This window comes from Apis cerana, linkage group LG8 (assembly GCF_029169275.1).
Source record: "Apis cerana isolate GH-2021 linkage group LG8, AcerK_1.0, whole genome shotgun sequence".
Classification (NCBI taxonomy): Eukaryota; Metazoa; Arthropoda; class Insecta; order Hymenoptera; family Apidae; genus Apis; species Apis cerana.
This window is the reverse complement of record NC_083859.1, coordinates 8,833,496-8,860,655: the sequence shown is the minus strand read 5'-3', so window position 1 is coordinate 8,860,655 and position 27,160 is coordinate 8,833,496. Positions and strand designations below refer to the sequence as shown.

The 27,160-nt window shown below is 31.8% G+C and overlaps 1 protein-coding gene and 1 long non-coding RNA gene across 7 annotated transcripts in view; one reads left to right on the top strand and one right to left on the bottom strand.

The window, feature by feature from the left end:
- Positions 1 to 6,533, bottom strand: part of LOC114577340 (uncharacterized) — a 29,701-nt gene extending 23,168 nt beyond the window's left edge. Inside the window, exon 1 of the long non-coding RNA XR_003697343.2 lies at positions 5,664 to 6,533. This is a non-coding gene — a long non-coding RNA (uncharacterized LOC114577340). The remainder of the gene's footprint in view (positions 1 to 5,663) is intronic.
- Positions 1 to 27,160, top strand: part of LOC107996410 (uncharacterized) — a 71,027-nt gene that overhangs the window by 6,324 nt on the left and 37,543 nt on the right. For 4 of the 6 annotated variants that reach the window (XM_062078724.1, XM_062078722.1, XM_062078723.1 and 1 more), the window contains exon 2: positions 10,275 to 11,064. In XM_062078724.1, the coding sequence (XP_061934708.1) occupies positions 10,674 to 11,064 (391 nt within the window). In that variant the 5' untranslated portion in view covers positions 10,275 to 10,673. Of the gene's footprint in view, positions 1 to 6,538; positions 6,799 to 7,315; positions 7,468 to 7,793; positions 7,948 to 10,274; positions 11,065 to 27,160 lie in introns of those variants that run through there. The other 2 variants (XM_062078720.1, XM_062078721.1) reach the window with 2 other exon arrangements.

Sequence of the window (27,160 nt, the reverse complement as noted above, 5' to 3'; positions counted from 1 at the left end):
TTCTTTTTTGTAATATTTAAAGTATTTTTTTTATAAAATATTATATAAGATATTTGCTCTTTATATTTTGCACATAAAGATTAATATTTTTCAAACTGCGAATTCGAAGAATTTTTTCATTCTCTCTTTCTTTTTTTTTCTTTATCTAAGATTTCTCCTGATAAGTCTCGATAGCCTAATAAATTAAGAACTAACTCCTGATTCGAAATTATTGTGAGATCACTTGATACCATCATAATTATTCCTTTAATTGCGACCAAACACGCAACATTGGAACGATTTTATTCGTTCATCTTCGTTATATTTCGTGACTTATACAGCTTCGAAATGAACATTTATAATCCAGCAGAAAGCATCCCAATTTCTATAAGCTTTTGTGATGCCCTGCTAATGTTTCTCGATTTATACATCCTTTTTTTTTAAAGCCATTAAAGATGTCATCAATCAGATTCGAAGGAATAGTGCGTACAACACACAGATATACAGAGTTAATTCGAACGCAAAAGTTAAAATGTTAAATTTTTAAAATCGCTTTTCGACAAGTTATTTTCAATTACTTTTCTTTTCTACTATTATTATTCCCGTTGAGAATCTATCGATCGTAACCTATATATCCTCCAACGATGTTAAATTGCGCGAAAAATATATAAATTTTCTTCGATGTGAGAAAAAATGCATTAGTCGTGCCGTAGAATTCGAAGAACACAGAATTGTTACAAAGTTTCTCACTCTCGTAGCACCTATTTTTATTATTAAATTTTAATTAGAAATAACGAAATATAATCGAAAAAGAGGAAAAAAAAAGAAAAAAAAAATACATTCAGCTGAAACAACACCCGTATATCATTATTCTCGTAATTTCTCGAAACGAGATCGAGATGAATGAAATACACGAGATATATACGATAAATTTCTGCTAATAGATTTTAAGATTTAAGATTTCACGCGCGACGTGAAGTTTATGCTATCCGAAAAATACATTCGCTATTCGTAATAAAATAAACGGGGAATTATAAATTTCGATTCGATTTTTACTCGACGTCCGCAACGCTGATAAACGTGGAAACAATGCGCAAACAATGGGAAGCGTGGAAAGTGCACGCGCGAGTTTCTCTAAATACATGGGTAAATTAAAACGGCGAGGTGAATAAGCCGAAACGATTATTAGAACGCTGTTCGGATGAACAGAACTTGCTGACCTTTCCTCTCGCCCTGAATCTGTTCCAAATTCGAGTCATTTTGGCATTCACACCGAATAATCCTCGCGGAACGGAATAAAATTATTGGCGGGTGTTTAACATTTTTTCAAGGTTAAAATATCGATACGAGACGCGAAATAAGAAAGAAGTAAATTAGAACTTTTGGAAATTGTTACTCGATAATTTATTTCCTCCGTGTTGTAATTAGTTATATTAAAAAACTTAAATATAAATAATAAAGTATTTAACAAAATATAATTTATAATCAATATTTAAATTTATATTAATATTATAGATTATATATTAAAAAATATGAATAAGTCGAAAAAATTATTATTAAAATTGACTTATTAAAGAAATTGTATTATGGTTTTGAAATTAATTGTATTAATGACGTTATATATAAAATTATTAAAAATAAAGATTTAATTTAATAGATAATTCTGAAACAATGAATGAAAGTTTAATTCGGAAATTAATTATATAGTAAAGATAAATATGAGTGCCAGCAATAGCGGTTAAACTCGATTTATAAATTAATTAGTTCTAATAAAATTTATATTAAACAAAAATTACAATTAAATATATAAGATTTGAAGTTTGGTTTTACCAATCGAAAAAACCTAAATTTCATTTTTGTCATCATTGTATACGCATTCGTTTAAGAATGAATAAATATTAAAAAAGATGCAAATTAAGGATATTAAGGATTTCATAGATAATCATAAATAAAAAGAAATAATATATATATAATATTTCATAAATAAAAATAGATAATATAAATAGATTAGGAAAAATTTACCAAAAATTGGGAATTCGAATCGATTTTCTGAAGAGCGAACGAGAAAGGTTTCCAAGATACAAGAACAATTTTCGATCAATCCTAAAATTCGTTTCAGTCCTCTGAAGGAAAGAAAGAGAAAAGGGGGGCTTTCATCGAAATCGAATCTTTCAAAAAGCGGCACAGATAAAGAAAACCGCAAGGGAATCTCCCTGTGAAGAATTAGCAAAATTTCTCTGGAAGAGAAAAATGGCCGATTTACAGTATAATTCCACTTGCAAATTGGCCGAATTAGCATTGTAAAGCAACAAACGAGGCTCGAAGTTAGGCCTCCCAGTTCCCTCGACCGGAAAAGTTACCAGCACATACTTTAACAAACTCTCTATATATATATATAATAGTTTCACGAGTGCGAAATTTTCTCTCTCTGAATCGCCTACTTTGAGGCGATGCTTGACGAACTTAATAAAGCATGAAATTTGTCGGCTTGAAACTGAAAACACTGGGCCACGCCTTTGCTCTATAAACTCTTTTCAATCCCAAGTTATTACCACACATGACTCTTTTCTTTTCCTCACTTTTTCATGTCTCTCTTATTTCATGGACTGTTCCTTTGATCTAGATTTTCCAGAATGTCTCATACGAGTCGGATACGTTTTGATAAAATGTATGTTAATATATATATATATATGTATAGCAAGTGTTAGTAAGATCATACGTATATTCTATTTCTAATAAATTTTAGCAGCATGTATATATATAAGACACTTTATATTTTCAATATATAGGTCTTTTAACGATTAATTGTAACGTTAAGTAGAATTGAATCTTTCGATTCCTTTTTTATTAATTATGTTCTAAAATATTGGTGTGAATGAGTTTTATTGCAATTTCGAGACCACTCTCAAGGTATCGAATAGCTGAAGCTTTTCTTAGCCAACGATTATTTAGAAGAACCAACAGTCGGTGATTTCCTCGAGAAATTTTTGGCACCGGGTTCGACTTCGAATCAGAGATGGGATCAAGGGTGTGTACCACGAGCGCCATCGAAATTTTTAAAGGCAGTAAATTTGTTCGAATTCTTTTTCTTTTTTTTTTTTAATTCTTTTAAGACAAGGAATATTTTCACAGTTGTGCGCCGATCTACGATCGTAAATTGGCCGATCAATCTCCCTGTTTATCGATTTCGATCATTATTTATAATAGTTTCGCACCCTCTTTATGCGACGATACATATCTCTTGGAGAAGCGTAAAAATAGAAAAAAAAAAGAAAAAAGAAAAAATAATAATCTCTAAAGAAAAGAATTATATTCCTCCGCCTTTTCGTATCTTCGAAACGGAATTGTCACTGTTCCGTGTCTATTTGATCGATCGATTAAATTTTCCACTCCCTTTGGTTATACAAACTATGAAACTTTGATGTGATCATTTATTGACCGATGAACCTTTTGCTGTATCTTTTGCTGTAGTGTTTTTTTCTTTGTACAGATTTCAATGATAATTTATTGGAAATTAATAATTCAACTTTAACGCGCAATCGTCCATAAATTCTATCCCATATACATTTAATACAAGTTTCAGGCCAAATTATAACTTTAATATCGTATATTTAAATAAAATTCTTGCTTTTTGTTCGTAGTTTTGTTTCAACTAAAGTTTTTTAAACATTTCATTCCAAAATCTTTATTTTTGTATTAAAATAAAATTTGGCAAATATTGCACGTTACGTTCTTTCAATTCTTTTTCAATTCTTTCAAAATTAAAATTTCGTTTCTCTTTGAAATTACAAATTATTTTATCGATTACTTTTCTTTTTATTTTTTTAATTTCAAAAAAAGATGTAAGATGTAAGATGGCAAAAAATAAACTTGAATTATTGCCAACATAAAAATTTGAGGCATCAAAATGTTTCTGTGTAATAAAACTATTCGATAGGATATAATTCGTTAAAAACAACAGTTTTTTATGGAGCAAACGTAAGATCTTAAACAATGAGCATGCATGGCCTATGAAGATGAAGGAATCTCATCCTTCGTGTCGCTTTTGGCACAGAAAGGTTGGCATTACACGCAGCAACGGCGCGACGAAGGTCGCCATTACAGGGCCGACTGCACGTGTAAAATTAACTTTAATCCCCACTAACCTCGGTTTACCCTTCTGTCTACTTCCATCTTATTTCTGTCTTAAACATTTCAGTTATTCTTTTATTTAATAAATATCACTTTCTCGATTTCAATTTTTTTTTATCAAAATTTTTATTAAAAATCTATTAAAATTTTTTATATCTTTTATATATTACAATTTAATATTTCAAATAAGAGTATTGATTCCAATTTGAAACTTCATTTTAACAAATAAGAATTCAATAATTTTATCATATTGTCATGTGAGCAGAAATATTTTAATTTCCAATATATTATTGAATTAATTATCATAGAATTCTATTATCAAGTTAAATACAATTTTCTCTAAGTTTTTTTTATTTTCATTTATTTATATATATATATATTAATTATCTATATAAATTATATCGATAACTGTATGGGAAAATTAACATTTCAAATTGTGAACTAATCCAGGCTGCCTATATTTTATTTTATTATGTTCTTATCATTCATTTTATCTACAAATTCTTATGATTGCAAGAAACTATGGAAAATTTATTAATCACATTCCTTTCATTAATCAGGTGATTACAAAGCGGATCGTTAATCAAATTTTAATTAATTGTTATTGATTAAATTTCAATGATTAATTTCTATAATGTAAATAGTCACTGATGCATATCAAATTCCATTTAGCATGTTCTATTAATCTATTCTGACCAAAATATTCTAATGATATTCTGTTAATCAAATTATACTTGTATATTTCTACTTGTCAGTTTCCGCTAGAATTTGGAAACCTAGTTTCAATAATCATGTTTTATAATTTTAATTTTACTTCAATTATAACAGAGTTACATATTGTAAATCAGTTTTACATAATTATATCTTATTCGATAATTATGCCTTGTCAATCATATTTATTTGTTCTATTATTAACTCATCTCTTCCTTTATATATAATATTTCAATATTTCTCTTCATATTTCTCTATATTTATTTATTCATTGATTTTTCACAATCATTTATTCTATTGTCAGTAATTCATTTTTTTCTTTATAAAATGATATTTCAATGTTACTCTATCATATTTCTATTCATTTATTCATCAATTTTTCTTATTGTGCATCATTTGTTCTATTGTCATTAATTCTTTATGAAATATTTTATTGTTATTCTATCATATTCATTTCTATTCATTTATTTATTAATTTTTCTTATTCTATATTGTAAAATTCTTTATTATATTAAAATATATATTATCATATTATATTATTAAAATAATTGAATATTTCATATTTAATTCATCAAGTTCTGAATTGTCACAAAAAATTAAAGAAAAGGCTTTTAAATATTGAGGTTATATTTGTCATATCATTTCACTAATATTTCATCACTCATGTAAAAAAAAAAAAAATTAACGTTAACAATTAACATCCCAAAAAATTTCATATTTTAATTATGAAAGATTTTAATCTCCACAAAAAACATGTAGAAAATTTATATACATAAAATAACATGCTCGTGTCAAATGCATACATTGTTATATTATCAAAGAAAATATGAAATTAAACTTACCACATTTTCAATTGAATTCTCCGCTGAAAACTATAAAAATCACTGTAGAAATATCTTCACACAATGAACAGGAAAATTCAAATAATCACAAATCTTTTCGTTTTAAAATATCGATCTAGAACAAATCACGATAACGGATCAAAGCGCCAGTTTTTCTTGCGATATATTCTTGTCTCGTGAAAGAAACAAAGGTTAAATAATTTCGACGGATAATTTAATTATTTAAATAAAGTCTAAAGCATTATACGTATCATCCCAAATCAGATTTGTACCGATTCTTTAATAGTATACTTTCATAATTCAAGATATAATTTTATTCGTATTAACATAGATTTAACATATATATTTAATCAACAAAAAATTTTTATTGAAATAAAAAATTTTATTATTATGTTAAAATTTTTAATACGAATTATGAATATATTATAAAACATAGTATAAAATTATATTTATAAAAAGCATTGTATCACAAAAACAATTAATAATTAAATTAGGTTAAGTTTAAATAAAAAATCAAACAACGACTAAGATATTAAAAAAAAAAGAAAATTAAAGTGATTCTATATTTAAATCCATTCTATTTCACAGAGAAACCAACGAAAAATCAAATTTTTTTCCGCGAATATAATTTGTAATGCAATTCCACGATATAACTCGTAATGAAAGTTTCAACGGTATTTACTGTCTTCATTTGTAACCATTACTGGTTTTTAACGCAGATTATATCCGTTCGATAATTGAAATCAGAATTATTAGATATCATATCGTGATAAAAATTCTTTGTTTAAATCTTTCTGATAGGAAAAAAATATATAAATTTTAAACATCTATTTTTTCCTGCCAATTTTACAATTGTGTGACGATTTAATCAAAAATTGTAGATCGATCTTTTTTCTTTTTCGTTTCATCTGAATTAAACGGACAAGCACTCGTTTCGAAATTTAAAGTGAATTTTCTAATTTGTGCAATTTGGTTCAAAGTTAAATTTTTAATAAGTTATGTTCAATGATTTTATTTAAAATTTTATTTTTTATTGTTCATGTGAAATCTTGTGGCATAACGTGAAATAACGTGTAAATAACGTTAGAAAGTTCTATATGTTTATTCGAAAAATTGAATCAAAGTAGAACTAGAGGTAAGTTTGAATATTCATCATGATGTCAATCGCGAGAAATTGACTATTCATTGTGCGTTTATACATCATTAAAATTTTCATGGTTAACATTTTTATTATTTTAACTGATAGTTACGTTGAGGTTATGTTTCTACTAGATTTTATAGTTCAACATTGTGTATTGCATGATATCATAAAAAGATAAAAAAAATGCAATTAATTTTTATTCGATTTAATTAACATAAATTTCAAATATTATTTTGTATTCCTGTTAATACTTTATTATATAAATTACCAATAAAATTCGAAACTCTTATAAACAGTAAAGAAAATGTAAAGAAAAATTCGATTATTTATCTACCTACATCCGATTATAGAATTTTTCTGAAATCTTAAAAATATATTATAATTTACTATGTTTAATTTAAAACATAGAAAATATTTTAGAAATTTCTTTATTCGATATTGAACTTTTCTGCTTAGTTTGATGCATTTCTAAACTCTTGATGAGAATGTATATATTTTAAATTATTTACAGTCGAGATACTGCTATCAAAAAAAAAACAATCAAGAATTTCTCGATGCCAAGGTTCTTCAACGAAGAGGAAAAAAGCACGAAATAATTGAAAGAGTACTCCAATTATTTGGTTCCTGAATGGACGGCGACTGGAAGCTTTTTAATTCGATATTGTAACTTGATTTTCCATATTTTGGACTATATCGACTGCATTCAATGCAGCTTTTTGGCCGCGTATTACATTATTTAAAGTTAATAAATTGCATTCAATCGTTCAAGTGATCTTTGAAGTAAGGCCAAATATTAATAAAAAACCAGATAGATCCAATAAAATGGATATTATTATTTTATAAATTTTCTTCTCATTGCTTTAATAATATTTAATGAAAAAAATATGTTATATTATGTTAAAAAGAAATTTTTAAATAAAATTTCATAAAAGAAAAGAATCTCTTCAAAAATTAAGAGTGGAATTTAAATAAATCTTGTTAAATTCTAGGAAATAGAGGGAAATTGTGAAGGAAGCAATTCTGAAATGATAGAACCAGTAATTAAGAGGAAACAAGGTGAATTCTTGGGAAGGAAAGTCTTTATCATAGTAGGAGGAAAGATTGGTCGTGGGAAGAACGACGACAAAAGAAGGCAAACTCAAGGTATCGCTAGTTTATCGAGTCTGAGAGCATTTCTTTGTACAGACTAGGTAGAAAAATCGCGAAACTCTCGATAGCTGACCTGGTTACGTCTATTCGTATCAAAGCAGAAGCAAAATCGTGATGCTCTTCACTGAAGAATTTATTATCCTCGAAGAGGGAGACGTCTAAGATGGATTTAAAAGAGATCAGAGGTTAATAACCTTGGCTGAGATTAAATTAAATAAATTCAACAAAGATGAACGTTTAAAATATTAAAAAAATATTCTCAAAAATACTACTTTTTATTTATATTTAAAATTTGTTTATCAAATGCTCAATACTGTCAAAATATTTTAATCTTTATCTTGAGATCCTTTGTTTCGACTAAAAAATTTTATTTATAAAAAATATTATATTGTGCTAATGACATATTTCTAGAAAAAATCTAACATTGTCAATACTTTCAAAATCTTTATATTTGATTCATTCATTCGTATTTTCCAAAATTACTTTATCATAATTTCTGAATTATCTCGTAGTAGAAAGTTTGAAAGTTCGAAAAACTGATCAATTATAACAAATCGAACAAGTCTAATCTATCAATAAGCTTTTACAAGTTTCGACATCTAAAAACTATAATTTATTCCGAGAAAGAGAAATGTGTTCGCGATGGGATGTGTTAATTAGCATATCGCAATTTGTATAATTCTTGGCTGAGAACATCTTATAAAAAAAGATATAATCAACGTTCACGCTTGCTCTAGGATTGGTTCAATTACTTAATCCTTCGTCGAGGAAATCCACTGCAATTTAATACGTTCAACTTTTTCACCACCGCGCAAGATAAGCTTTTTATTTCTGGTTTAAGGAATTTCCTTAATCCAAACGGATGTTATTAATCTTTTGAAATTGAAGAACTACCTGTAAAACAAGTAATGAGCATTTTTCAGTAGAAACGAAGTAGAGAATTCTCTGTGTTTGTTATATTAGATTAAAGTACAATAATAAATATCTCAATATATAATAGAAAAATAAATCTATAATCTTTCACGTAATTTAAATACATTTTAACGATCCATAATTCTAAAAGAATTTGAGTTGAAAAGTCAAATGAATGGAGTTCTGAGGAAAACTAAAGATATATTTATTGCAGAAAGAAGCGTAAAAATATAAATTTATATTGGAGTAGAACAAATGATTAAATGAAATTCAAATGTATTCAACATTTTTCCTCTCTCTTTTTTTTTGTTGAAATTAGATTTAAATCTAGCTGGAGACAATTTACATGACGACACCTCCCTCGAATCATAGAAATAAGAAGACAAATAAGAAGAAGACATTTTTATTCAGACACGTTGAATAAGTCGTTTACATTGTAAACAGAGTGCTCCTCGTTTCACTGAACAAACAGTGAGCCTTAACCAAGTTAAAACAAATCTCGTTAATAATTCATGAACCATGCACGACGATTATTTAAATAAATACGGAATTGGATTCCAGGCTGAAAATCGTCAACGAAAATATCCATTTATTCTTGAAAGGATCTTACAATTGAAAATATAATCGCATAAATATGTTGTTGGAATGGCACGGATAATATCAAATCTTAATTTCTCCTAAGCTTTGTATTATCTTCTCTCTAAATACCGAAAATCTCTAGATAGAACAACTGCGATGAATAACACTGGATACACAGGTATAGTACCACTGTTGGACCTTGCGATTAGCTGTGTATCAGGATTTAGAATGTTATATAGGGACATGGTATGACTAAGAAGTGAGGTAGTCAAGCCAGTAATAGCCTACTCTAAATAGTTGACATTGTTCATTGGTAAAGGGGAAAATATAGTACCTTCATAATCAAACCTTTATATATTACTAGCAACCATATTACATTATTGTCATTCACACGCGATATCTTTAATCTACTATTATTATAATTTCCATTTTCACCCGTTCATATTACAATATTTCAATAATATCAATGCTCAACAACATGATCCACGATTCCAAAAGATTACATTATCCTCGATAGATTACGTTATTCATAACCATACCAAGAGTCATAAATCATCGGCGAAAAACCCGATACACTCCATAAATTCACTCGATCCTTCATATATCCTCCTTATAACCTAACTTATACCAACCACTAAGCCAACAGTTTCATAACAAAAAAATTTTCAGAAAAAATTATTGCACAAAATTCCCCAACCAAGCTTCAATAAAAACACCTTCATAAACAACTTCACCATCAAAACTTGCCCAAATAACTTCATCCATTCCCCTCACCCGCTGCAATTCTCCAACGGTCCAAAAACTAACCAAAAAAAAAACATCTGTCGCAGGCCAAGAATCGAGAGCCGTTCCACGAGAGTGCGTCGACCGCTCGTGCGGCACCTCCCCTCCCCATAATCGTTCCCTCGTCGAAGGATCCATCCATCCATATTGTGGACTGGAAGGAAGGAAGGAAAGGCCGAGAATCGCCACGGAGAATAGAATAGGAAGAAGGCGTGCGCGGAGACGGGTGGCTCGCGTGCCAAAAAGATGCGACTGTTCGCGTGGCCTGGCAGCGTGACTCGCGGTGGACTCATAAACGATGAATTGGCGGGCAGCGATGTTGGCTCGGCCGAGAGACGCGGCAGCAGCGGGAGAAGCAGCGGAGGAGGCAGCAGCAGCCACGGCAGCCAGCAAATCGGTAGATTGGACGCGCGATCGGGCGAACACGGGGAAACCATCCGCTTGGCATGTACGTCATCTATCCGGCAGACGAGTTGCTGCGAATCTATGAGAGCCCGGATCCCCGTGATCCCTGCAATCCCCCAGTGTTGACCGGGGATCGCCGTAGCAGTTGTCAAGTGGCCGTGATCGCTGTGAACGCGGCAGAGCGCGCCACGAGTGGCCACGAGGGCAACAGGGCGAGGAAGGAGGGGAGACGGGAGCGTGGACATACGACGCGAAGGAGAAGGGCGAGCAAGGGTATCCGCGGCGAGCAACGCGTCACAACACGGACTATGCAAAACAGCCGCGCTGGCGCCGCCGAGGATCCCGGCAATCCTCTCAAGGATCTCACCCAGCCGGGGCTCAATGAGCCGCTCAAGCAACACAATGCGGCCACCCTTAAGCTGGTGCAGACCGGTGAGTGAAGCCGACTTTTCTCTTTTAGATTTTTTTTATTTCTTACGATTTTTCGAAGGGAATGGGATTTCGGTTTTTGTTTTTGTTGTTGATATTGTTTAGAGGGGAAGGGTCTTTTTTTTAATTTTTATCAATTTTTTCACATTTTTTCGTATGTTTCACACGCTCCTCCCGATGTATGATATCGAGAATATAAAAGAAGCGTGAATGATATGAGATGACGTAACGCATGGTGAATTATTTATTACGAGGAGATATAGAATGTTGGAAAGAACGTATTTCGAGATGGTGTGGTGTGTATGTATACGTTCGAAGTTGGTTTCGAAGGCGAAACCAACACTTATGTCGGGAAGAAAATTTTAATGGCGGAAAGTTAACTATATTGGTCAACTTCTAATCCCGCCCGTTTAATGAAGTATTATACATAAATGAATGATTAAAGTTTCTAGGGAACTAATTAGCCCTAAATTGCGACTAGCAGGCAAGTTTAACAGGTAAATTACAAGTAAAATGCGACAACGGATTATACGCTGATGGATGGGCAAAAGTATTGCTTTCTTTGATTCCCAATTATTCCATTGTTTATGGGAGCGAATTCGTAATGCGAAATAATACTTTTCTCTTCATTCTGTCGTAAAAAAGTTGTGAAGAAGTTTTCTTAATTTAACCAATAGAATTAAAATTTAATCAATTTTTCACTTCGATATATATATATATATATATTTCATTAAATTATTATTTGATCATAATAATAATAATACCATTGGCTTTACATATCTTTTCACGTTTGAAGGATCTCATTTGTTCTTCTTTAGACGTCACGTGTTTCATGTTCAAAGCGTATAAATCATTTTAGGGTTGTTCTCACGACTAATAAGTACAAATCCGCTACTTTGACAAATTCCCTAGATTTACGATTAATCTTACCAAATCTTTTTTTTTTTTCACTTTCATTCGTTCTTCCATTTTTTTTCCATAATTGACGATCAATTAATTGGTGATTCTACTTATTTCTGGGAATACTCTTTGTCGTTTGTCGAAGAGCAGAGTTCAGTGTCGCCAACTTTTGGGATGATAAACGTTTTAAGTAATGTTTTGGGCGTAAAGAATCGTGCCGGTGAGAAAGACCGGAAACGAAGAATTTCTTCTGGCATCGGTTTCCCCGAATTCCGGCCAAACCATCTTTTCACATCCAACCTTTTTCCAACGATCTTTGTACTTTGTAATCTACGACTATCGTTGTAAACGATAAATCCGTGAGAAACGAGACTCCATGCAATGTGCAAAAAAATTCAGGGAAGAATCTTGTTGGCGTAGAAACTGCTCCCATTAATGGCGGGATCCAGAGTTCAGTGTCCATAGAATTGGTCCCTTTCCAGCGCAGTTCGAGTGAAATATTAGAAAACGCCGAGAATACTCGCCGAGTAAGAAGGATGATATATTCGATCGATCTGTTTGCAGTTTGCATAACCATATCCTTCCATAATTTTACAAAATCTATCATTATAAATTTGTAGAAGATTTTAATATACCTCCGAGAACCACGTTTGAAAGATTCAAAAAAATCTGTGGAAGTTGTTTCCAGTTTATTTATTAATTCACGAGCAATTTAGAAGAGATAGAATCAACTCTATTATCTGTCTTCGTTTCGTCTTCACTTCAATTATTCATAATTTAATAAAACGTCGTCCTTTCATCGATATTTTTACGCACCAACGCTTGACAAAGCTTTCTCAGTCGAATAAATTAAAAAAAAAAAAAACATGGAAAACAATTGTTAGCGAGGATTTTTCCCTCCCCTTTAAAAAAAAAAAATAAATATTTTCTTTCGGCATTTACCCTCAATTCTTTCATAAACCCGTAATACACGCGCGCCGCAGTACAAAGGAAAAATTGCGAAATTTCGACAGAGGGGGATTCCCCTTTTGCTTTCTCGGCTCCTCTCAACCGAGCGAAGGAAAAAAAGGGAGTGGGGAGCGAGGAGAGAGGAGGGAGAGAGAGGATGAATTCGTTTAAACGTCGGTGACGAAGACAGGCGTGGCGTGTGCCGCATAAAAATAACCGGGCAACGATGACATAATTGTAAGTTATTGCCACCATAAAACGGCGTACACGTGCTTCGCGAAACGACACGCTCAACGGTCCGCCCCCCTCCCCCCTCCCCGAGTTTTAGCCGTTTATAATTGACCTGTTACTGGTTACACCATCCTTGAGCGATGTTGTCTTCGCTCCTTCGTTACTTTTCTTTTCTTTTCTTTTCTACACCACCAATGTGGATGAGTGGGTTGAAGGATTTGGCAATTATCGATCGTTTCGCGCGGAGTGAAATTTCTTCGAAGAAATTAGTGAGCATTGATTATCATTTGATGGTAATTAAATAATAAAAGAGTAATTTTTAAAAGAGGCTTCTGATATCGTGTTTTTTTTTCGAAGGTTGGATCGATTAATAAATATAATAGGCGAGGGAAAAATTAGAAAGAATATTGCAGGATAATTAATAAGATAAAAGTATCATTTTTGAAGGATGGATAGTGGAATTAAATCGATATTAACGTTATTATATTAACGTTAGAGTTGAACATGATAAAATGAATCTTTGAATCGGTGGCGAAAGTGCTACTCGATTAAACTTGCAAACATCGTCCAACTTTTAACATCGATATACATCGATCTATTGAAATAATCGAAATCAAATCCAATCTGTTCGAATTTCAAATTATTATATTGTTGTTGAATATCGTGAAAATTAATTAACCTCTCTAATTAACTAATTAACTTCTTTTTTCGTTCGCCTCTAAAAAATATCGACCAAGATTATAATCTTGATTCAACTTTTAATCGAACTTAAAAAAAAGAAAGGATGAAACCGAGCTAGCTTAATTCAAGTCGAAACAATTAAAACTGAAATGGTTATTTAATAACCATAAAAGTCGGATTTATCTTTTAAAAGTAGTAACGAAGAGCGTCAATCTATGGAAAAAAAATTCATCACTCATCGAAAAAAAATTTCGATGGACAACGAACAAAACAACTCGGTCTGGACTTTCGGTTTCGCAAAAAATTTTTTTTTTTCTCAAGTTCGCAGATATAACGCTAGAGAGAAATTTGGTCGAGTGGCGCGTTTTTCTTCGAGCAAGTATTAAAACCTTTACGACTGATCACGCCAACGGTGGCCAACACGAGAAGATTAATTATGTTAGGGCAGGGTTAGGGGTTACCGCTTTTATTAGGAAGTCCTTCTGTCATCGATCTCTGTCACGCGCGATTTTATCGCGACCCGAGCTCGAAAACGTACGGTCACAGGCCGCCATCTGATTAACCTTTGTGTCCACGTTCCCTCCAATTCGCTAGCCACCCGCCTATTAATAACAAATGCGCTTAAATTTCGAATTGGGAAAAGCCTCGATTCTCGTATGATTCGATGCGGAAATAAATTTTCCAAATTATTTTTTCATTTGTTGTTTGTATTTCTTCTCAATGTGTAGATTTTTCATTGTATATGAAAGGAATTTTGGAATATTTCTGAATTATTTCCTATCTTCTCAAAGTTTCCATAGAATTAGTCCACAGATTCCATAAATTATTGAATTGGAAAGATCCAATTTTTATAGTTCGAAAAAAAATTCTTCTGAATTATTTTCTTCTCTTCTCAAAGTTTCCATAAAGTTAGAATCTCTATAAATTTTCGAATTGGAAAGATCCAATTTTTATAATTCGAAAAAAGAATTTTTCGAATTCTTCTGAATTATTTTCTGTGTTCTTAAAGTTTCATAGAGTTGGAATTTCCATAAATTCTCGAAAGATCCAATTTTTATAGTTCGAAAAAAGAATTTTTCGAATTTTTCTGAATTATTTTTTGTCTTCTCCAAATAGAAAGAGTTTAATTTAAATGAAATTCAGCCAGATATATGATAATAAATGTATCTGAATCTTTGAATTAAAAAAACTCAATATTTCGATATATTTTGACAAAATGAATTTTGAATTGAATTTTTCCCAATTATTATTTCTCTTTTTTTCAAAAACTAGTATATAGAAAATAATTTTAAGGGAAAAATTTTTACAAATTTTCCATTTTTATTTTTGTGTAGATTGTTTTTTTTTTAAAATATTAGAAGATGAAGAGATTTTTAATAATCATTCGATTTATAATAAATCATAATCTTGTGTTAAAAAATAATGATGATATTGAGGTCGAAGTAAGGTCAAGCGCTTTAAAATTAAGTAACCTAACCCGAATCTGATTCAAACTGCGTGGTTATTTATAACTCAACTGTACGAAGAATTAATATTTCATGAAGAATTCTGACTTTTTTTTTTTTTAGCCTCGGCACCGAATGGAATAATCTGTATAAACTTCTAAAGGCAGGCAAAAGTTCTTCTAGAAATTGTTTCTTGAAAATTTATCCAGAAATATTCTTACATTAACATAAAAGAAGTTAATTTTCTCGACGAATGAGAAAATCTTTTTGAACGAAACTACTTTTTTTTTTACTCTTGATCTAATTTTCTTAATTTTTTTAATTAAAATCATCTAGTTTCGTTAGATAAATTGTTATATGTTATTATTTCTTTTCTCAAATTTCATAATATTTTCATGACTTCGTAATTACGATATCGTGATAAAAAAATTACGTGCAAATACTTTCGTAAACGTAATTTTCCATAAAATATTGAAGAGAAATCGCACAAATTATTAATTATAGACTCAAACGATGATTCGTAACTATAATTTTTTATCAAAAATAAATTCCTCGTGAAAAGGAATTTGTGCAATAACATGAATTATTCTTTTAGAAAAAAAGCTTACTCGTCCTTGCATAGTTGGTACGTTCAAGTTAGGTGTTCAATATATTTTATAAAAAATTCTGCATTGGAATAAACGTTAAAGACCGAAATTTATTTGTATCGAGGATACGCGTACTGTAGACAGAAAATGAATTATTATTAATAAAACAATTAATTAAATGGTGCCTGGGATGAAACCATTTAATTGAAGAGAGGAAAATATTTTCCAATAATGCTATATTAAACAATAATACGATAATCTTAATGATATAATATCACGATGATTTTTAAATGAATATACATTGAAATATTTTATTTTGGAATATATTTGTTTCCTTCGCTCTTTCTTGCGTAAACAAAACAACTTTTTTTTTTTCTCAGTGGAGGACAAAAAAACATATTCTAGGAAAGGGTTAGTCGTTTTAAGCTTGTTTTCCTGAGCAGAGTTCCAGTTTATGATCGAATGACGTTGGGGGAAGCCTTTTTGCAAGCGATGCATTAAACAAATCGAGGCTCTCGTGATATGATACGCGTGCTCGATACGTTTCAGCAATAAAATTATTAATTATTCGTGTTGCAAATCGCAAAGTGGTCGCTTATGGTGATGGATGATCGATAAACCTGTTGCTACGATCGATGATGTTTACATGAAATGTTTCATCATGTTTCATTCGTGAAAGAAAAACAAAAATCATTGCAAATATCGCAATTTATTTAACGATTAATAATTTCTTTAAACCTTAGAATTTTTTCAATAATGAAAACACAATTTTAAATTGGAAAGGATAAAATTGTTTCATATTTGGATGCATTTGGATATTGTTTGCATTGTTAATGAATAATATAAAGCAATATTATTTTGTATTTATGTGTCGAATCGACACGGATCGATCAAATTAAGTATTAAGGATTTACAAAGGCGACGACACGTGAGCACCATCTAGTGGTGAAAAATGGAACCATCGACAAAGGGGATTAAGAAGAGAAAGAGAATTTCAAATAAAGGAGTTACAAGCAGTGTTAATGAATATTAACCGCAAGGAAAAAAAATACAATACACATTGCAAAATAGAAAACGAGATGCAAATATTATACGCTTTATCATATTTCATAAAAAGAAAATAACCTAAAACATTCAATTCTATATTTTGTATCTGTGTTATGAGATTTATTTAACTTTTTTATAAAATTACGTTATATGCTGATATCCTTTTATTATATACGAGAAAAGAGGATTATATCTTTTCGGACTTTGGTGGAAATTTTGTAAAAAAAAGGAAAAAAAAAAAAGAAAAAAAAAACACTAACAATAATTATTCGCGATAGAAACGACGTGTCATGATGTGTCCCGGTGACACAAATGTCGCGTCACGCGACCGACAGTCCACTTTTCTCGAGTAGTCAGCATTAACGTGTTCATTTTTTCTTATCTTTCTTTTTTTTTTTTTTTTTCATTTTTTTTCCTTTCATATACACTCGTTTCATTTTGCAACGATTCCTTTTTTTTCTTTTCGTTTCGTCCAATACTAGATGGAGTCGTTAGTTCATTAGCTGTATTCCGGAACAATTGAAATTTCGTAAATTGAAATCTATTCAATTTTTATCCAGACTTCGAGAAAAGTAAATGTGAAACGATCAATAATTTTGCAATAATTTTTTCTTTAAAAAAATAACGAAGTTTAATTTCCATATAATCATTTTGGCATGGTTTATTATAGGTAAAAGTATATTTATCAATAATGAATTAATAAATTACGCGATATAATCGAAATTTAAAAAAAGAAACGAAATTAAAACGACGGAGATTTTGTAAATTAAAATAATCCTTCAACGTTCAACGAGGAAAAATAATGATGAAAAGAGAGGAAAAAACAAAGAGCAATTTAACAAATTAATTAAAGAAAAACAGTTTTATAATCTACGTTGTAACATCGTCACGAAATTCATTAAAAGCGTTTTAATGTCTTTCCCAAAGGCGATTTAAAATAAAGACTAAAAATTATTAATTTTTTGACAAAGAAAGAGAAAAAAGAACGTGGTATTTCCTTCAATAGCTTTAAAAAATTTATTTTTCATTTAAATATAGTCTTTTTCGAGAATCCATTATTTCATAAAAACCCCAGCTTACTATATATATACCATGTTTGAAATATATTCACTTTTCTTTCACACGATCAAATTTTTGCTACACCCTATACAAGGAAATATACGTATATCGGGGAATTAATATTGCACACTTTCAGTTGCTCTTGCAGCAAACGTTCCACGTTATAAGCGTTCCATCTATACAACATTCTATACTTCCTATCCCATCTGCACAAATCGTACAAAGCCGCACATTTTACCCACACAAATGTTTATCCGGAAAAAACACGTGGTGGCGCGACGATCGCGATAAACATTCAATGTGGCGGGCATGCACAGTGACGAGCAGGCAACGGGCATGAAATTCAATGATTACAAACCACGTTCGTCCACGATCGTCCAACGGGAATCCAATTTTAACTCTCGAATCGGGTGCGGTGAAACGTGTCGGGGTTCGTCAACCGAATACCCTTTGAACGAAATAAACCTGGTAATCGAATTTCAATCCGGTGAAATGATCTCGATCTCTTAACCAAGACCGCAAACGACATGGGGTCGATCCAGTTTTTCGTGAGAATAGATTATTCGATGTACAAGATTCCCGTGGAAACGAGGATTCGACACGAGACGTTTCGTAAGATTACATCCAAAACCTCGTTACCGCCGTATAAATAGAGTTTTCCTGCTGGCGTGGATTCAGTTGAACAAGCGGCGTTGGAGTGGTGGCGGGTCCAAGCCGGATCCAAACAATCTTCAGAGGCGTGTCACGTGTCCTGACCTGGATGCTTATTCGGATCATTGGCGCCGGGTTGTTGCTTCCATTGGTTATGCCAGCGCTATTTCTTCCGTCTTTAGCGCGTTAATAATACTCGTTACGTCGAGCAAAGGAAAGTTTTTAGGAAAGAATCAAATTTTTTTGGGATTTATAAATTAATTGAAAATTTTAATAAGACAATTTTTTGATCGATGGTAAGGTTGGCTTAAGATTATTTTTCAGATTAATGTATGATGTATCTAGATTACGTTTGTCAGATAAGACGGGTTAATTGTTTCTTAAATAATGTAACGTCGATGCGATATAAAATAATTCGAGCACGGTAAAGAAATGCATATAATCCTATGTTTAAGATTGGATTTTTTGAGACTCCAGATCGAGAGTTGGGCAAAATCGTAATTTTGGTGATTGGCGAGATTCTATGATTTATTATGGTATAAGGAGGCCGGAAATCGGGAAACGGTTCCGAGAACGCTAAATCCGTGACTAGAGATCTCCATGAGGATCAAAAGTGAGATAAAATATCGGATGAATTACGTACAAGAACATATATAGAGTGTAAATTTTTATAATTCAAGATATTATACAGATATTATATATTCTATAATATTTTATAATATTTTATATTTCGTATAATTTTGTGTCATAATGAAATATGAAAGTTATTAATTCAGCAATATTAAAAATGGAGAATCTAAAAAAAAAAAAAAAAGAGATTTGAATTTCTATCTCGAAATTCATTTTCTTGTTACGTAGTAGTTAGATGGTTCTTCGCATTGTAATTACGTGACCAAGATTAGTTTCCACTTTCCAGCAAAACGATTACAAGATCGTAATTTAATAATCGTGTTCTATCTCGTGTAAAAACGTTTTCTAGCATCGAAATATTTTCCTTTTAATTATCCCAAGAAAATTCATTGCTTGTGTATACAAAATTAAGGATAACATTGTTGACTATATTACCAGCGGTAGATAACAAGACTACCTGTAAATTTCATACAAAATTATTTCATAAACTTCGCGAATCGATTAAACGTTTCGTTCACTGTAGGATGTTAACAAATAAATACGTGTTAATAAATAAACGAGTTAAAATGCTTTAAACATCTTTTAAATATTTTTTTCTAAACGTTTCTTTCGAGGATCGTTTAAATGCCTTCGAAACACTGGAGATTTTTCCAATTCCTTTGGCATCTCTTAGTTATTTCTTAAATTATTCTAATATCCTGAATATTTTTCAGGGCTTTTAGAATTTCTTAAGACAGAAATGGATCAATCCATTTTAAACTTTTACTCTTGAAATTTCTCGTGGTTCAATTTTGATAACTCTGATACTATTTATAATAATTAATTGTATACGTAACCCTGCGTATAAGCACCCTATCACAATCGAATTTCTCCACTTCGAGGCGTTCGATTTCGAGTTAATCGATTAGAAGCTCGTTTAAACTCATCTAAACCCAGCACAAACACTAGTTTTGAAGTACTTCCTGAAACCTGGCACCGACCCCGGTTCACCGGTGCCAAGGTCACGTGATCGTGGCTCGCCAACAGAAGACAAAGACCGATGATGGGGAAAAGACGAAGGGAGAGAGAGAGAGAGAAAGAGAGACTGAGTATCGTTCGACGTCCTCCGTCAAGGACTCTCTCTCTCTCTTTCTCTCTCTCCTTCTCTGTCGACAGAGCGCACAGGTCGTCGACTGTCCAGGTAACCGGAAGGTTAACGGGCTCGCTCAGGAAACAGTGCAGGTTATATTTAATAAAGGAGTCTGGTTGCCACGGTAACTGCGAGGTGAACGAGCGCAGTATTGATTCAGCCCACCTGAATTCAGGTCAGCCCCTGACTGAACACTTTTCCCCCCTCCATGTTGAGTATCCCACACACAGTGACACTTGTCCACAGCGAAACGCTAATTAGTGATACTTATCTATAAATATTAATAAAAATTAAATGATATATATATATATGAATAAAATGGTCATTGATAAAGAATTGGAACTTACATATAACCTATAAATTAAAAGTAAGATAAAGAACGAAATGGACTGGAATTATAACCTATAAATTAATAAGATGAAAATTTTTTCAGGAAAGGTTAAAGAAAATGAGAGATGGGTACTAATTGTGGCCAAATAAGTTGATGAATAGAAATGAGAAAAAAAAAAGGAAAGTGTGAAATCGTACAAGAATGGGGATCAATAGACAATTGACGGGTTTATTGACGTTTATCTGTTTCATCGTATGTATATTAGAGATATTGTTTTCGTTTAAACTATGCACAGGCCGAGCATTGCTATGCGTGCAAAAGCTCTTCTATTTTCACGAGATCTATATCGGAATAAACTGTAGCCAAGTTGAGACGGTATACACAGTATTACTTCCTTAATTAGCCGCCGGTGTTCACATTATGCAGTCCTCGCAATTGCCTTCCTTATTTAGCTTGTCCCGACATCCAATATGTTTGTTTTAAGAACCATTACTGTTAGATCCCCTTATCAAGATCCCCTTATTAATCCTTATCGCTCACAATTAGTGAGAACAATAATGATATCCTCGATTCGTTGAAATATTAGAACGTTATTTAACCGTGTTTAACCTCTTTCTCTCCTTCTCATTGAAGTATTAATTACAGACAAGCAAAACCTTCGAAGCATAGTGATTCAAAAGCTTATACGTACTTCATATAATATCGTTTAACGTCGTAGAATGTACAAAAATCAATATTTCCTAAAAAAGAGTAAAATTTTTTAGCATCTCACCGGAATTATTACGAAAAAAAATAAAAATATCATTGCGTGTAAGATGTTTTATTCTCGGTGAGTCCCCATTATTCCGTTTCCTCGAAGCCTATCGGTTGAATTTTTCCCCGACCTTCGCCCACTCCGCCTTTTATTCTTCGCGTCACCACTCGTTCCTTCCACCACGACTCTCGTGCGAGGCACGCGACCATTAATGTATTATGGATGTAGTCCATCTTGATAGGCACTAGCAGCGCGACTCAGGGCTGCCATCCTAGTTTCCTCATTTGTCACCAGACTCGAACTATTCAATCGATCGTGCCGTAATAAAGATCGAACGTTTGCTTCCAATTTTGCTTCACTTCCTTCTCATTGTTTCTTTCTCGATATTTCCTCCTCCAATTGTTCAACTGTGTTTCATGTTTCTCCATGAAATATATGAATAATTTATGGAATAGTATAGGAATAATTAACGATAAAAAATGTTTCCATCTTTGTAAATAAAAAGTAGAAAGTATTACGGCTTTGATGTTATTTTGTTTTGTTACATTTGGTTTCGGAATCTTTAGAAAATATTTCCGAAGAAAATATTTTGTTGTACCTTCTTCGCTCCGTAAATAATAATACAGGAGGGAAAACAATCAATATTTTTTCTGCAATACTATCGATCGGTGAATCCTTGATTATTTTCTTATTATTCGCGGTATTTGTTTTATTTTCGAAAGAAAGAAATACCGTTTTAATTTATTACGTTTAATTAAAAGTAAATTAAAAGTACCTTTATATATTTAAATTATTATAGATTCTCTATCTGAATCTTATATATTTCCTGTTCCAAAGGAAATTTTCTTTTTTGAACATTTGTTTAATTACGGAATCGGTTTTTAATTCAATCCATTCCGCGAAAGGATGTGGATTCCGCGGTTAGGTAAAAATTTTGGTAAACATGGCTTTAAATCGGCCTCTATTGTTATCGGGCCATTCGAGTCGAGCGTTAAATGTTTCTTTTGTGGAGAAACAAAGATATCTTTAGCCAACGTAATTCTGAGGAGATTATTTACTTCGAAGAAAAGAGAAACAATTCCATTTCATAATTCCTTCCCTCCGATATAAAAGTCTTTGTTTGTACGAAAATTCAACTTAACCGCACATATCATAATTTTATAAAATTTTATAAACAAATTTTTTTAAAAATCCAAAAAACGTTAGAAAACAAATTATAACGAACAACAATTTTCGTAAGTGATCGAAACGATCGATAAACAAATTTCTTAAAATATTTCGTTAAAATAATAACAAACAAGACGAAGAATAATTTTCGTAAGTGAAACGATGGCATGAAAACCGGAAAATATTCAGACACTTGCATTTCCAGTTTCGAACAATCCGAGGTTGAACGCTTCTTAATCACGAGAAGAGGCGCAGATTCATAAATGTTCACTGACTCGAAGACGTTAATGGGCACAGCTCGTGACAGCAATTAAACGAAGAAATTTATCCGAGATATTTTTCTCGATCGATTTCATCCACTGGGAGAGCTATCGACTCGTGAAACGCATCGGAGAATTATTGGGGCGTTGGAAAAGTTAGTCGAAAGCTATCTAGCGGGACACCGCTAAAACAAATTAATGTCGAACGAATGTGAGAGAAAAAAATGCGCGTCTCGAATATTTCCTTTTTTTTCCCCCCCTGATCTCTGATCATTATTACTCCGTGAATGACGGGAAAAAGAAGGAAGGAAAATCCCTAGATATATAAAAAAGTGAAAACGAAAAAGGAAAAAATATATGCACTCGAAACGTACGCGAATGAATATGATATAGGGCAAACGTGTGCTATATTTATCGTATAATAAAATCTAGGATGACTTCTAAAAACGAAAACGTAGGCACAGAAGCCGCGAATACGAGACCGCAACAAGGTTTCAGCTTACATGGAAACTAGATTAAAACGACAGGACGAAATGTTGTCGTTTAAATAATGCCATTATGGTCAGCCATGGTATTGTGTAAATCAATCTGGGCAATTATCGATTCGGGATGGAGTTGCCAATTTTATTATTTAGGGAATTACGTTCTCGACGTTAGGCGGCTCCTCGTTTCGTCAATTTGAGCCTTTTGACATAACAACAATAACAACAGCAAAGCAAAATTATTATTCGATTAATAATCGTTCAACCATATATATAAAATTACTTGCAGTAAAAAAAGGAATATTAAACAATTTGAGAGAATCTTTATTCGTGATTTTGTGTTAATTAAATTTAATCTAACTCGTCGCAATCTCGAATACCAAAATTCGATTGACCCAACGCTTCGAAACTAACTTTCCATCTAATTTCTCTTATACACCGTTCCAGTTTGTACGAAATCGATACTAAAATCGATACTAATCGTGAGTTAGTACCAACTTCGATGATCCTCTTTCTAATTGACACGTTTTAAATCGAAAGATTTCTAATGAAAACAAAAAATCGACAAAGTGAAACTCGACAGGAAGAGATCTTGAGGAAGAAGAAGATGTTTTGAGAGAGTCGATTACTATTTACAGTTCGTAGCTTTATTATTATCAGCTTTTATAAAGTTGAACGATGCTGCGATCATCAACGAAGGATTAAACGGAGCAATTATCGTTATGAAATTTCCCAGCTGCCTCTCCTCTTCCCTTGCTCTTCGACTCTCGCTTAACAAATTAGTTAACTCGCGCATTCTGTATAATTACGATTGTAGATCAATGTTGTCAGCCGTCGTACGAATCCGTATCGATTCGTCGATGAAATGAAGTGGATGCTCGCAGAAATCGGGTTTCATCCGACAGCATAATACGTTGGACAATACGAAAGCAAATACAGGCAGCTTGATACTGTACCGTTTGGTTTGGTCAAGTATAGGTAGAGGGGAGGGGGAAGATATTGTTGTAATCGAGATAATTGATCAATTTGGGGCATAACGTGGATGGTGATGTATAATGAGATTGTAAATTAAATAAAGGGTATATGGAATAGAGGTTATTGGTTCGTGAAACAAGAATAATCTCTGGGAAATAATTGTTTAAGTGTAGTTTGATGTTGTTTGCCCATGACGAGTGCGTCTTCTGAAAGAAAAGGATTCGTTGAGAATGTTAATAGACGTCAAAGAATAAGAATAATTGTATATTCAGAAGCAGTGAGAAAAAGAGAAAGTGTAGAATTTTCTCAGTGATCAAGTTTCGTTTCAAGTTTAATTAAGATCTTAAAAATTAGATCAATGATCTATAAAAGTTATGTTATTTATGGCATCTTCTGAAAGAAAAGGAGAATGTTAAAGGAATATAATTGTGAATAATTGTGTATTCTCAGTGATCAAGTTTCGTTTCAAGTTTAATTAAGATCTTAAAAATTAGATCTATAAAACTTATGTTATTTATGACAAGTACATTTTCTAAAAGAAAAGGATTTATTGAGAATATAGACGTCAAAGGACAGGAATAATTGTGAATAATTGTATATTTTAGAATCTTCTTTCAAATTTTCTATGGCATGTTCCTCAATTATTAAAATGATCAAGATTGGGTAATTAAAATCCTGAAAATTCTAAAAATTTAAGTTTAATGATCTATAAAGCTTATGTTATTTATGAAAAGTACATCTTCTGAAAGAAAAGGAGAATGTTAAAGGACAGGAATAATTGTGAATATTGTGTAAAAATTGTATATTCAGAAATATTGAGAAAAAGAGAAAATGTAGAATTTTCTCAGTGATCGAGTTTCGTTTCAAGTTTAATTAAAATCTTAAAAATTAGATCTATAAAACTTATATTATTTATGACAAGTACATCTTCTGAAAGAAAAGGACTCATTGACAATAGACGTCAAAGGACAGGAATAATTGTAATTGTAATAATTGTAATTCAGAAGCACTGAGAAAAAGAGAAAGTGTAGAATTCTCTCAGTGACATCAACTTTCCTTTAAGTTTAATTAAAATCTTAAAAATTACTTTAATCTATAAAACTTATTTTATTTGTGACAACTACATTTTCTGAAAGAAAAGGACTCATTGAGAATGCTTCTGCATTTACGCAACACAGTCTCTTCCATTATTTCAATTTTTAATATTCGATTATTATTTTCCAAAAAAAAAAAAGGGAAAAAAGAATTCCTAATCGACGAATAACTAACGATAAAATGTTCGAGAAAGAAGAACGGACTTCCTGAATGTCTCCATTTCGTCGTTACTTCTATAATTACGATGGCCGTCACGATATGGCGGGCCGATATCAAGGATGAGACACGACAGCTTTCGGCTAAAATTACCAGACAATTACCGCTCTCCAACCAGGCGTCTGGGATATCGAGATTCGGGTAATCGATCGAGAATCACTCGAACGCTGTGATCCGAGCAACTTGCACCCAAGTTTCATTCTTCTCGTTCAGGATCAGGTTACAAGTTTAATCGTGTTCGATCGAAAAAGAAAAAAAGAAAGACTGGTACGAAGCTTCCCCCCATTTTGATTTCAATAGGCTGCTAATTTCAAAAATTGGTCCGCTGATTTCATCGAAAAGTCGTCGAATCGTTTATTTCGTGAGTTTCTTTTCTCGAGTTTCGATCGATTCTTTAATGGATGCAATGCTTCCACTGGATGCTTCGTCGCGTAATATTGAAAATTATAATATTGAAAATATTGACGGGTTTATATATATATATAAAATAATATGATTATATATAATATAAAATATACAATAAAATCCTATACCTGTGCAGGATATACTCTGTCAGTATATAAAATATATATCCCTTTGATCGAATTTGATTAATTAATTTCTCGTTTCGAGAATATTTGGTGTCTCACGATGGTTAAAAATGACTTATTAAAAATTAACTTTGTTGGATCGTAATCCAATTTTAGAATATTTTTTAAGAATATTCTTCCAATTTACCGATTATAAATTGATTTCACATTTGACACAAAATTCCTCGCATCACGAGAAATAACTACGTCGAAATATGATTGCAGGTTAACCAGTTTGCTTCGTATATTCCGGTCACGTAAAATCCTCTACCTGTGCATACAGTCTGTTTATCTTGTAATCGATCCGATGGAATTTGTCGTCCAAGCTATATTCGAATATATACGCAGTAGTAACCAGACTTATTTGCAAGTTTATTTTCAAGTTTACGTGATCCTTTCCGCAATCTACGATTTCTAGGTTAATTCATTCGTTTAGTGTACCGAATAGTGTTAATAAAAATGTGGGACACTCTTTGGGAGGATAAACATTCTAGACATCAAAACGATGAAAAAAGCTCATGTGCACGTACGTCCTGTAAGGCTTAATTAACGAGTTATAAGCAATTTAAGTTTGATAGAGTGAGACGGCGAAAGAGCGAGAACGTTCAACTGAGTGCAGTACCGTCGCTTGCGAAACAGTGCCCCTCGATAAAATGTATTCCGAAATTTTTTAATATACAATTGATTATTTCAAATGAATTTCGATATAAGATAATATACAAGGTACAGAATATTGTTATATCATTTAAAAAAAATTTTAATTAAATTAACGTAAATCGAAATCTATGTAATTAATTATTTAATGGAAACTTACCTCAGAGGGATCCAGTAGCAAATTTTACAATATTTGGAATTATACGATGTTTCGTTTAAAATCATAAATCGTTGCATTTCATTCAACCCGCCATGTTTATTCATAGAAGCAAATCGAAACACGCTTCT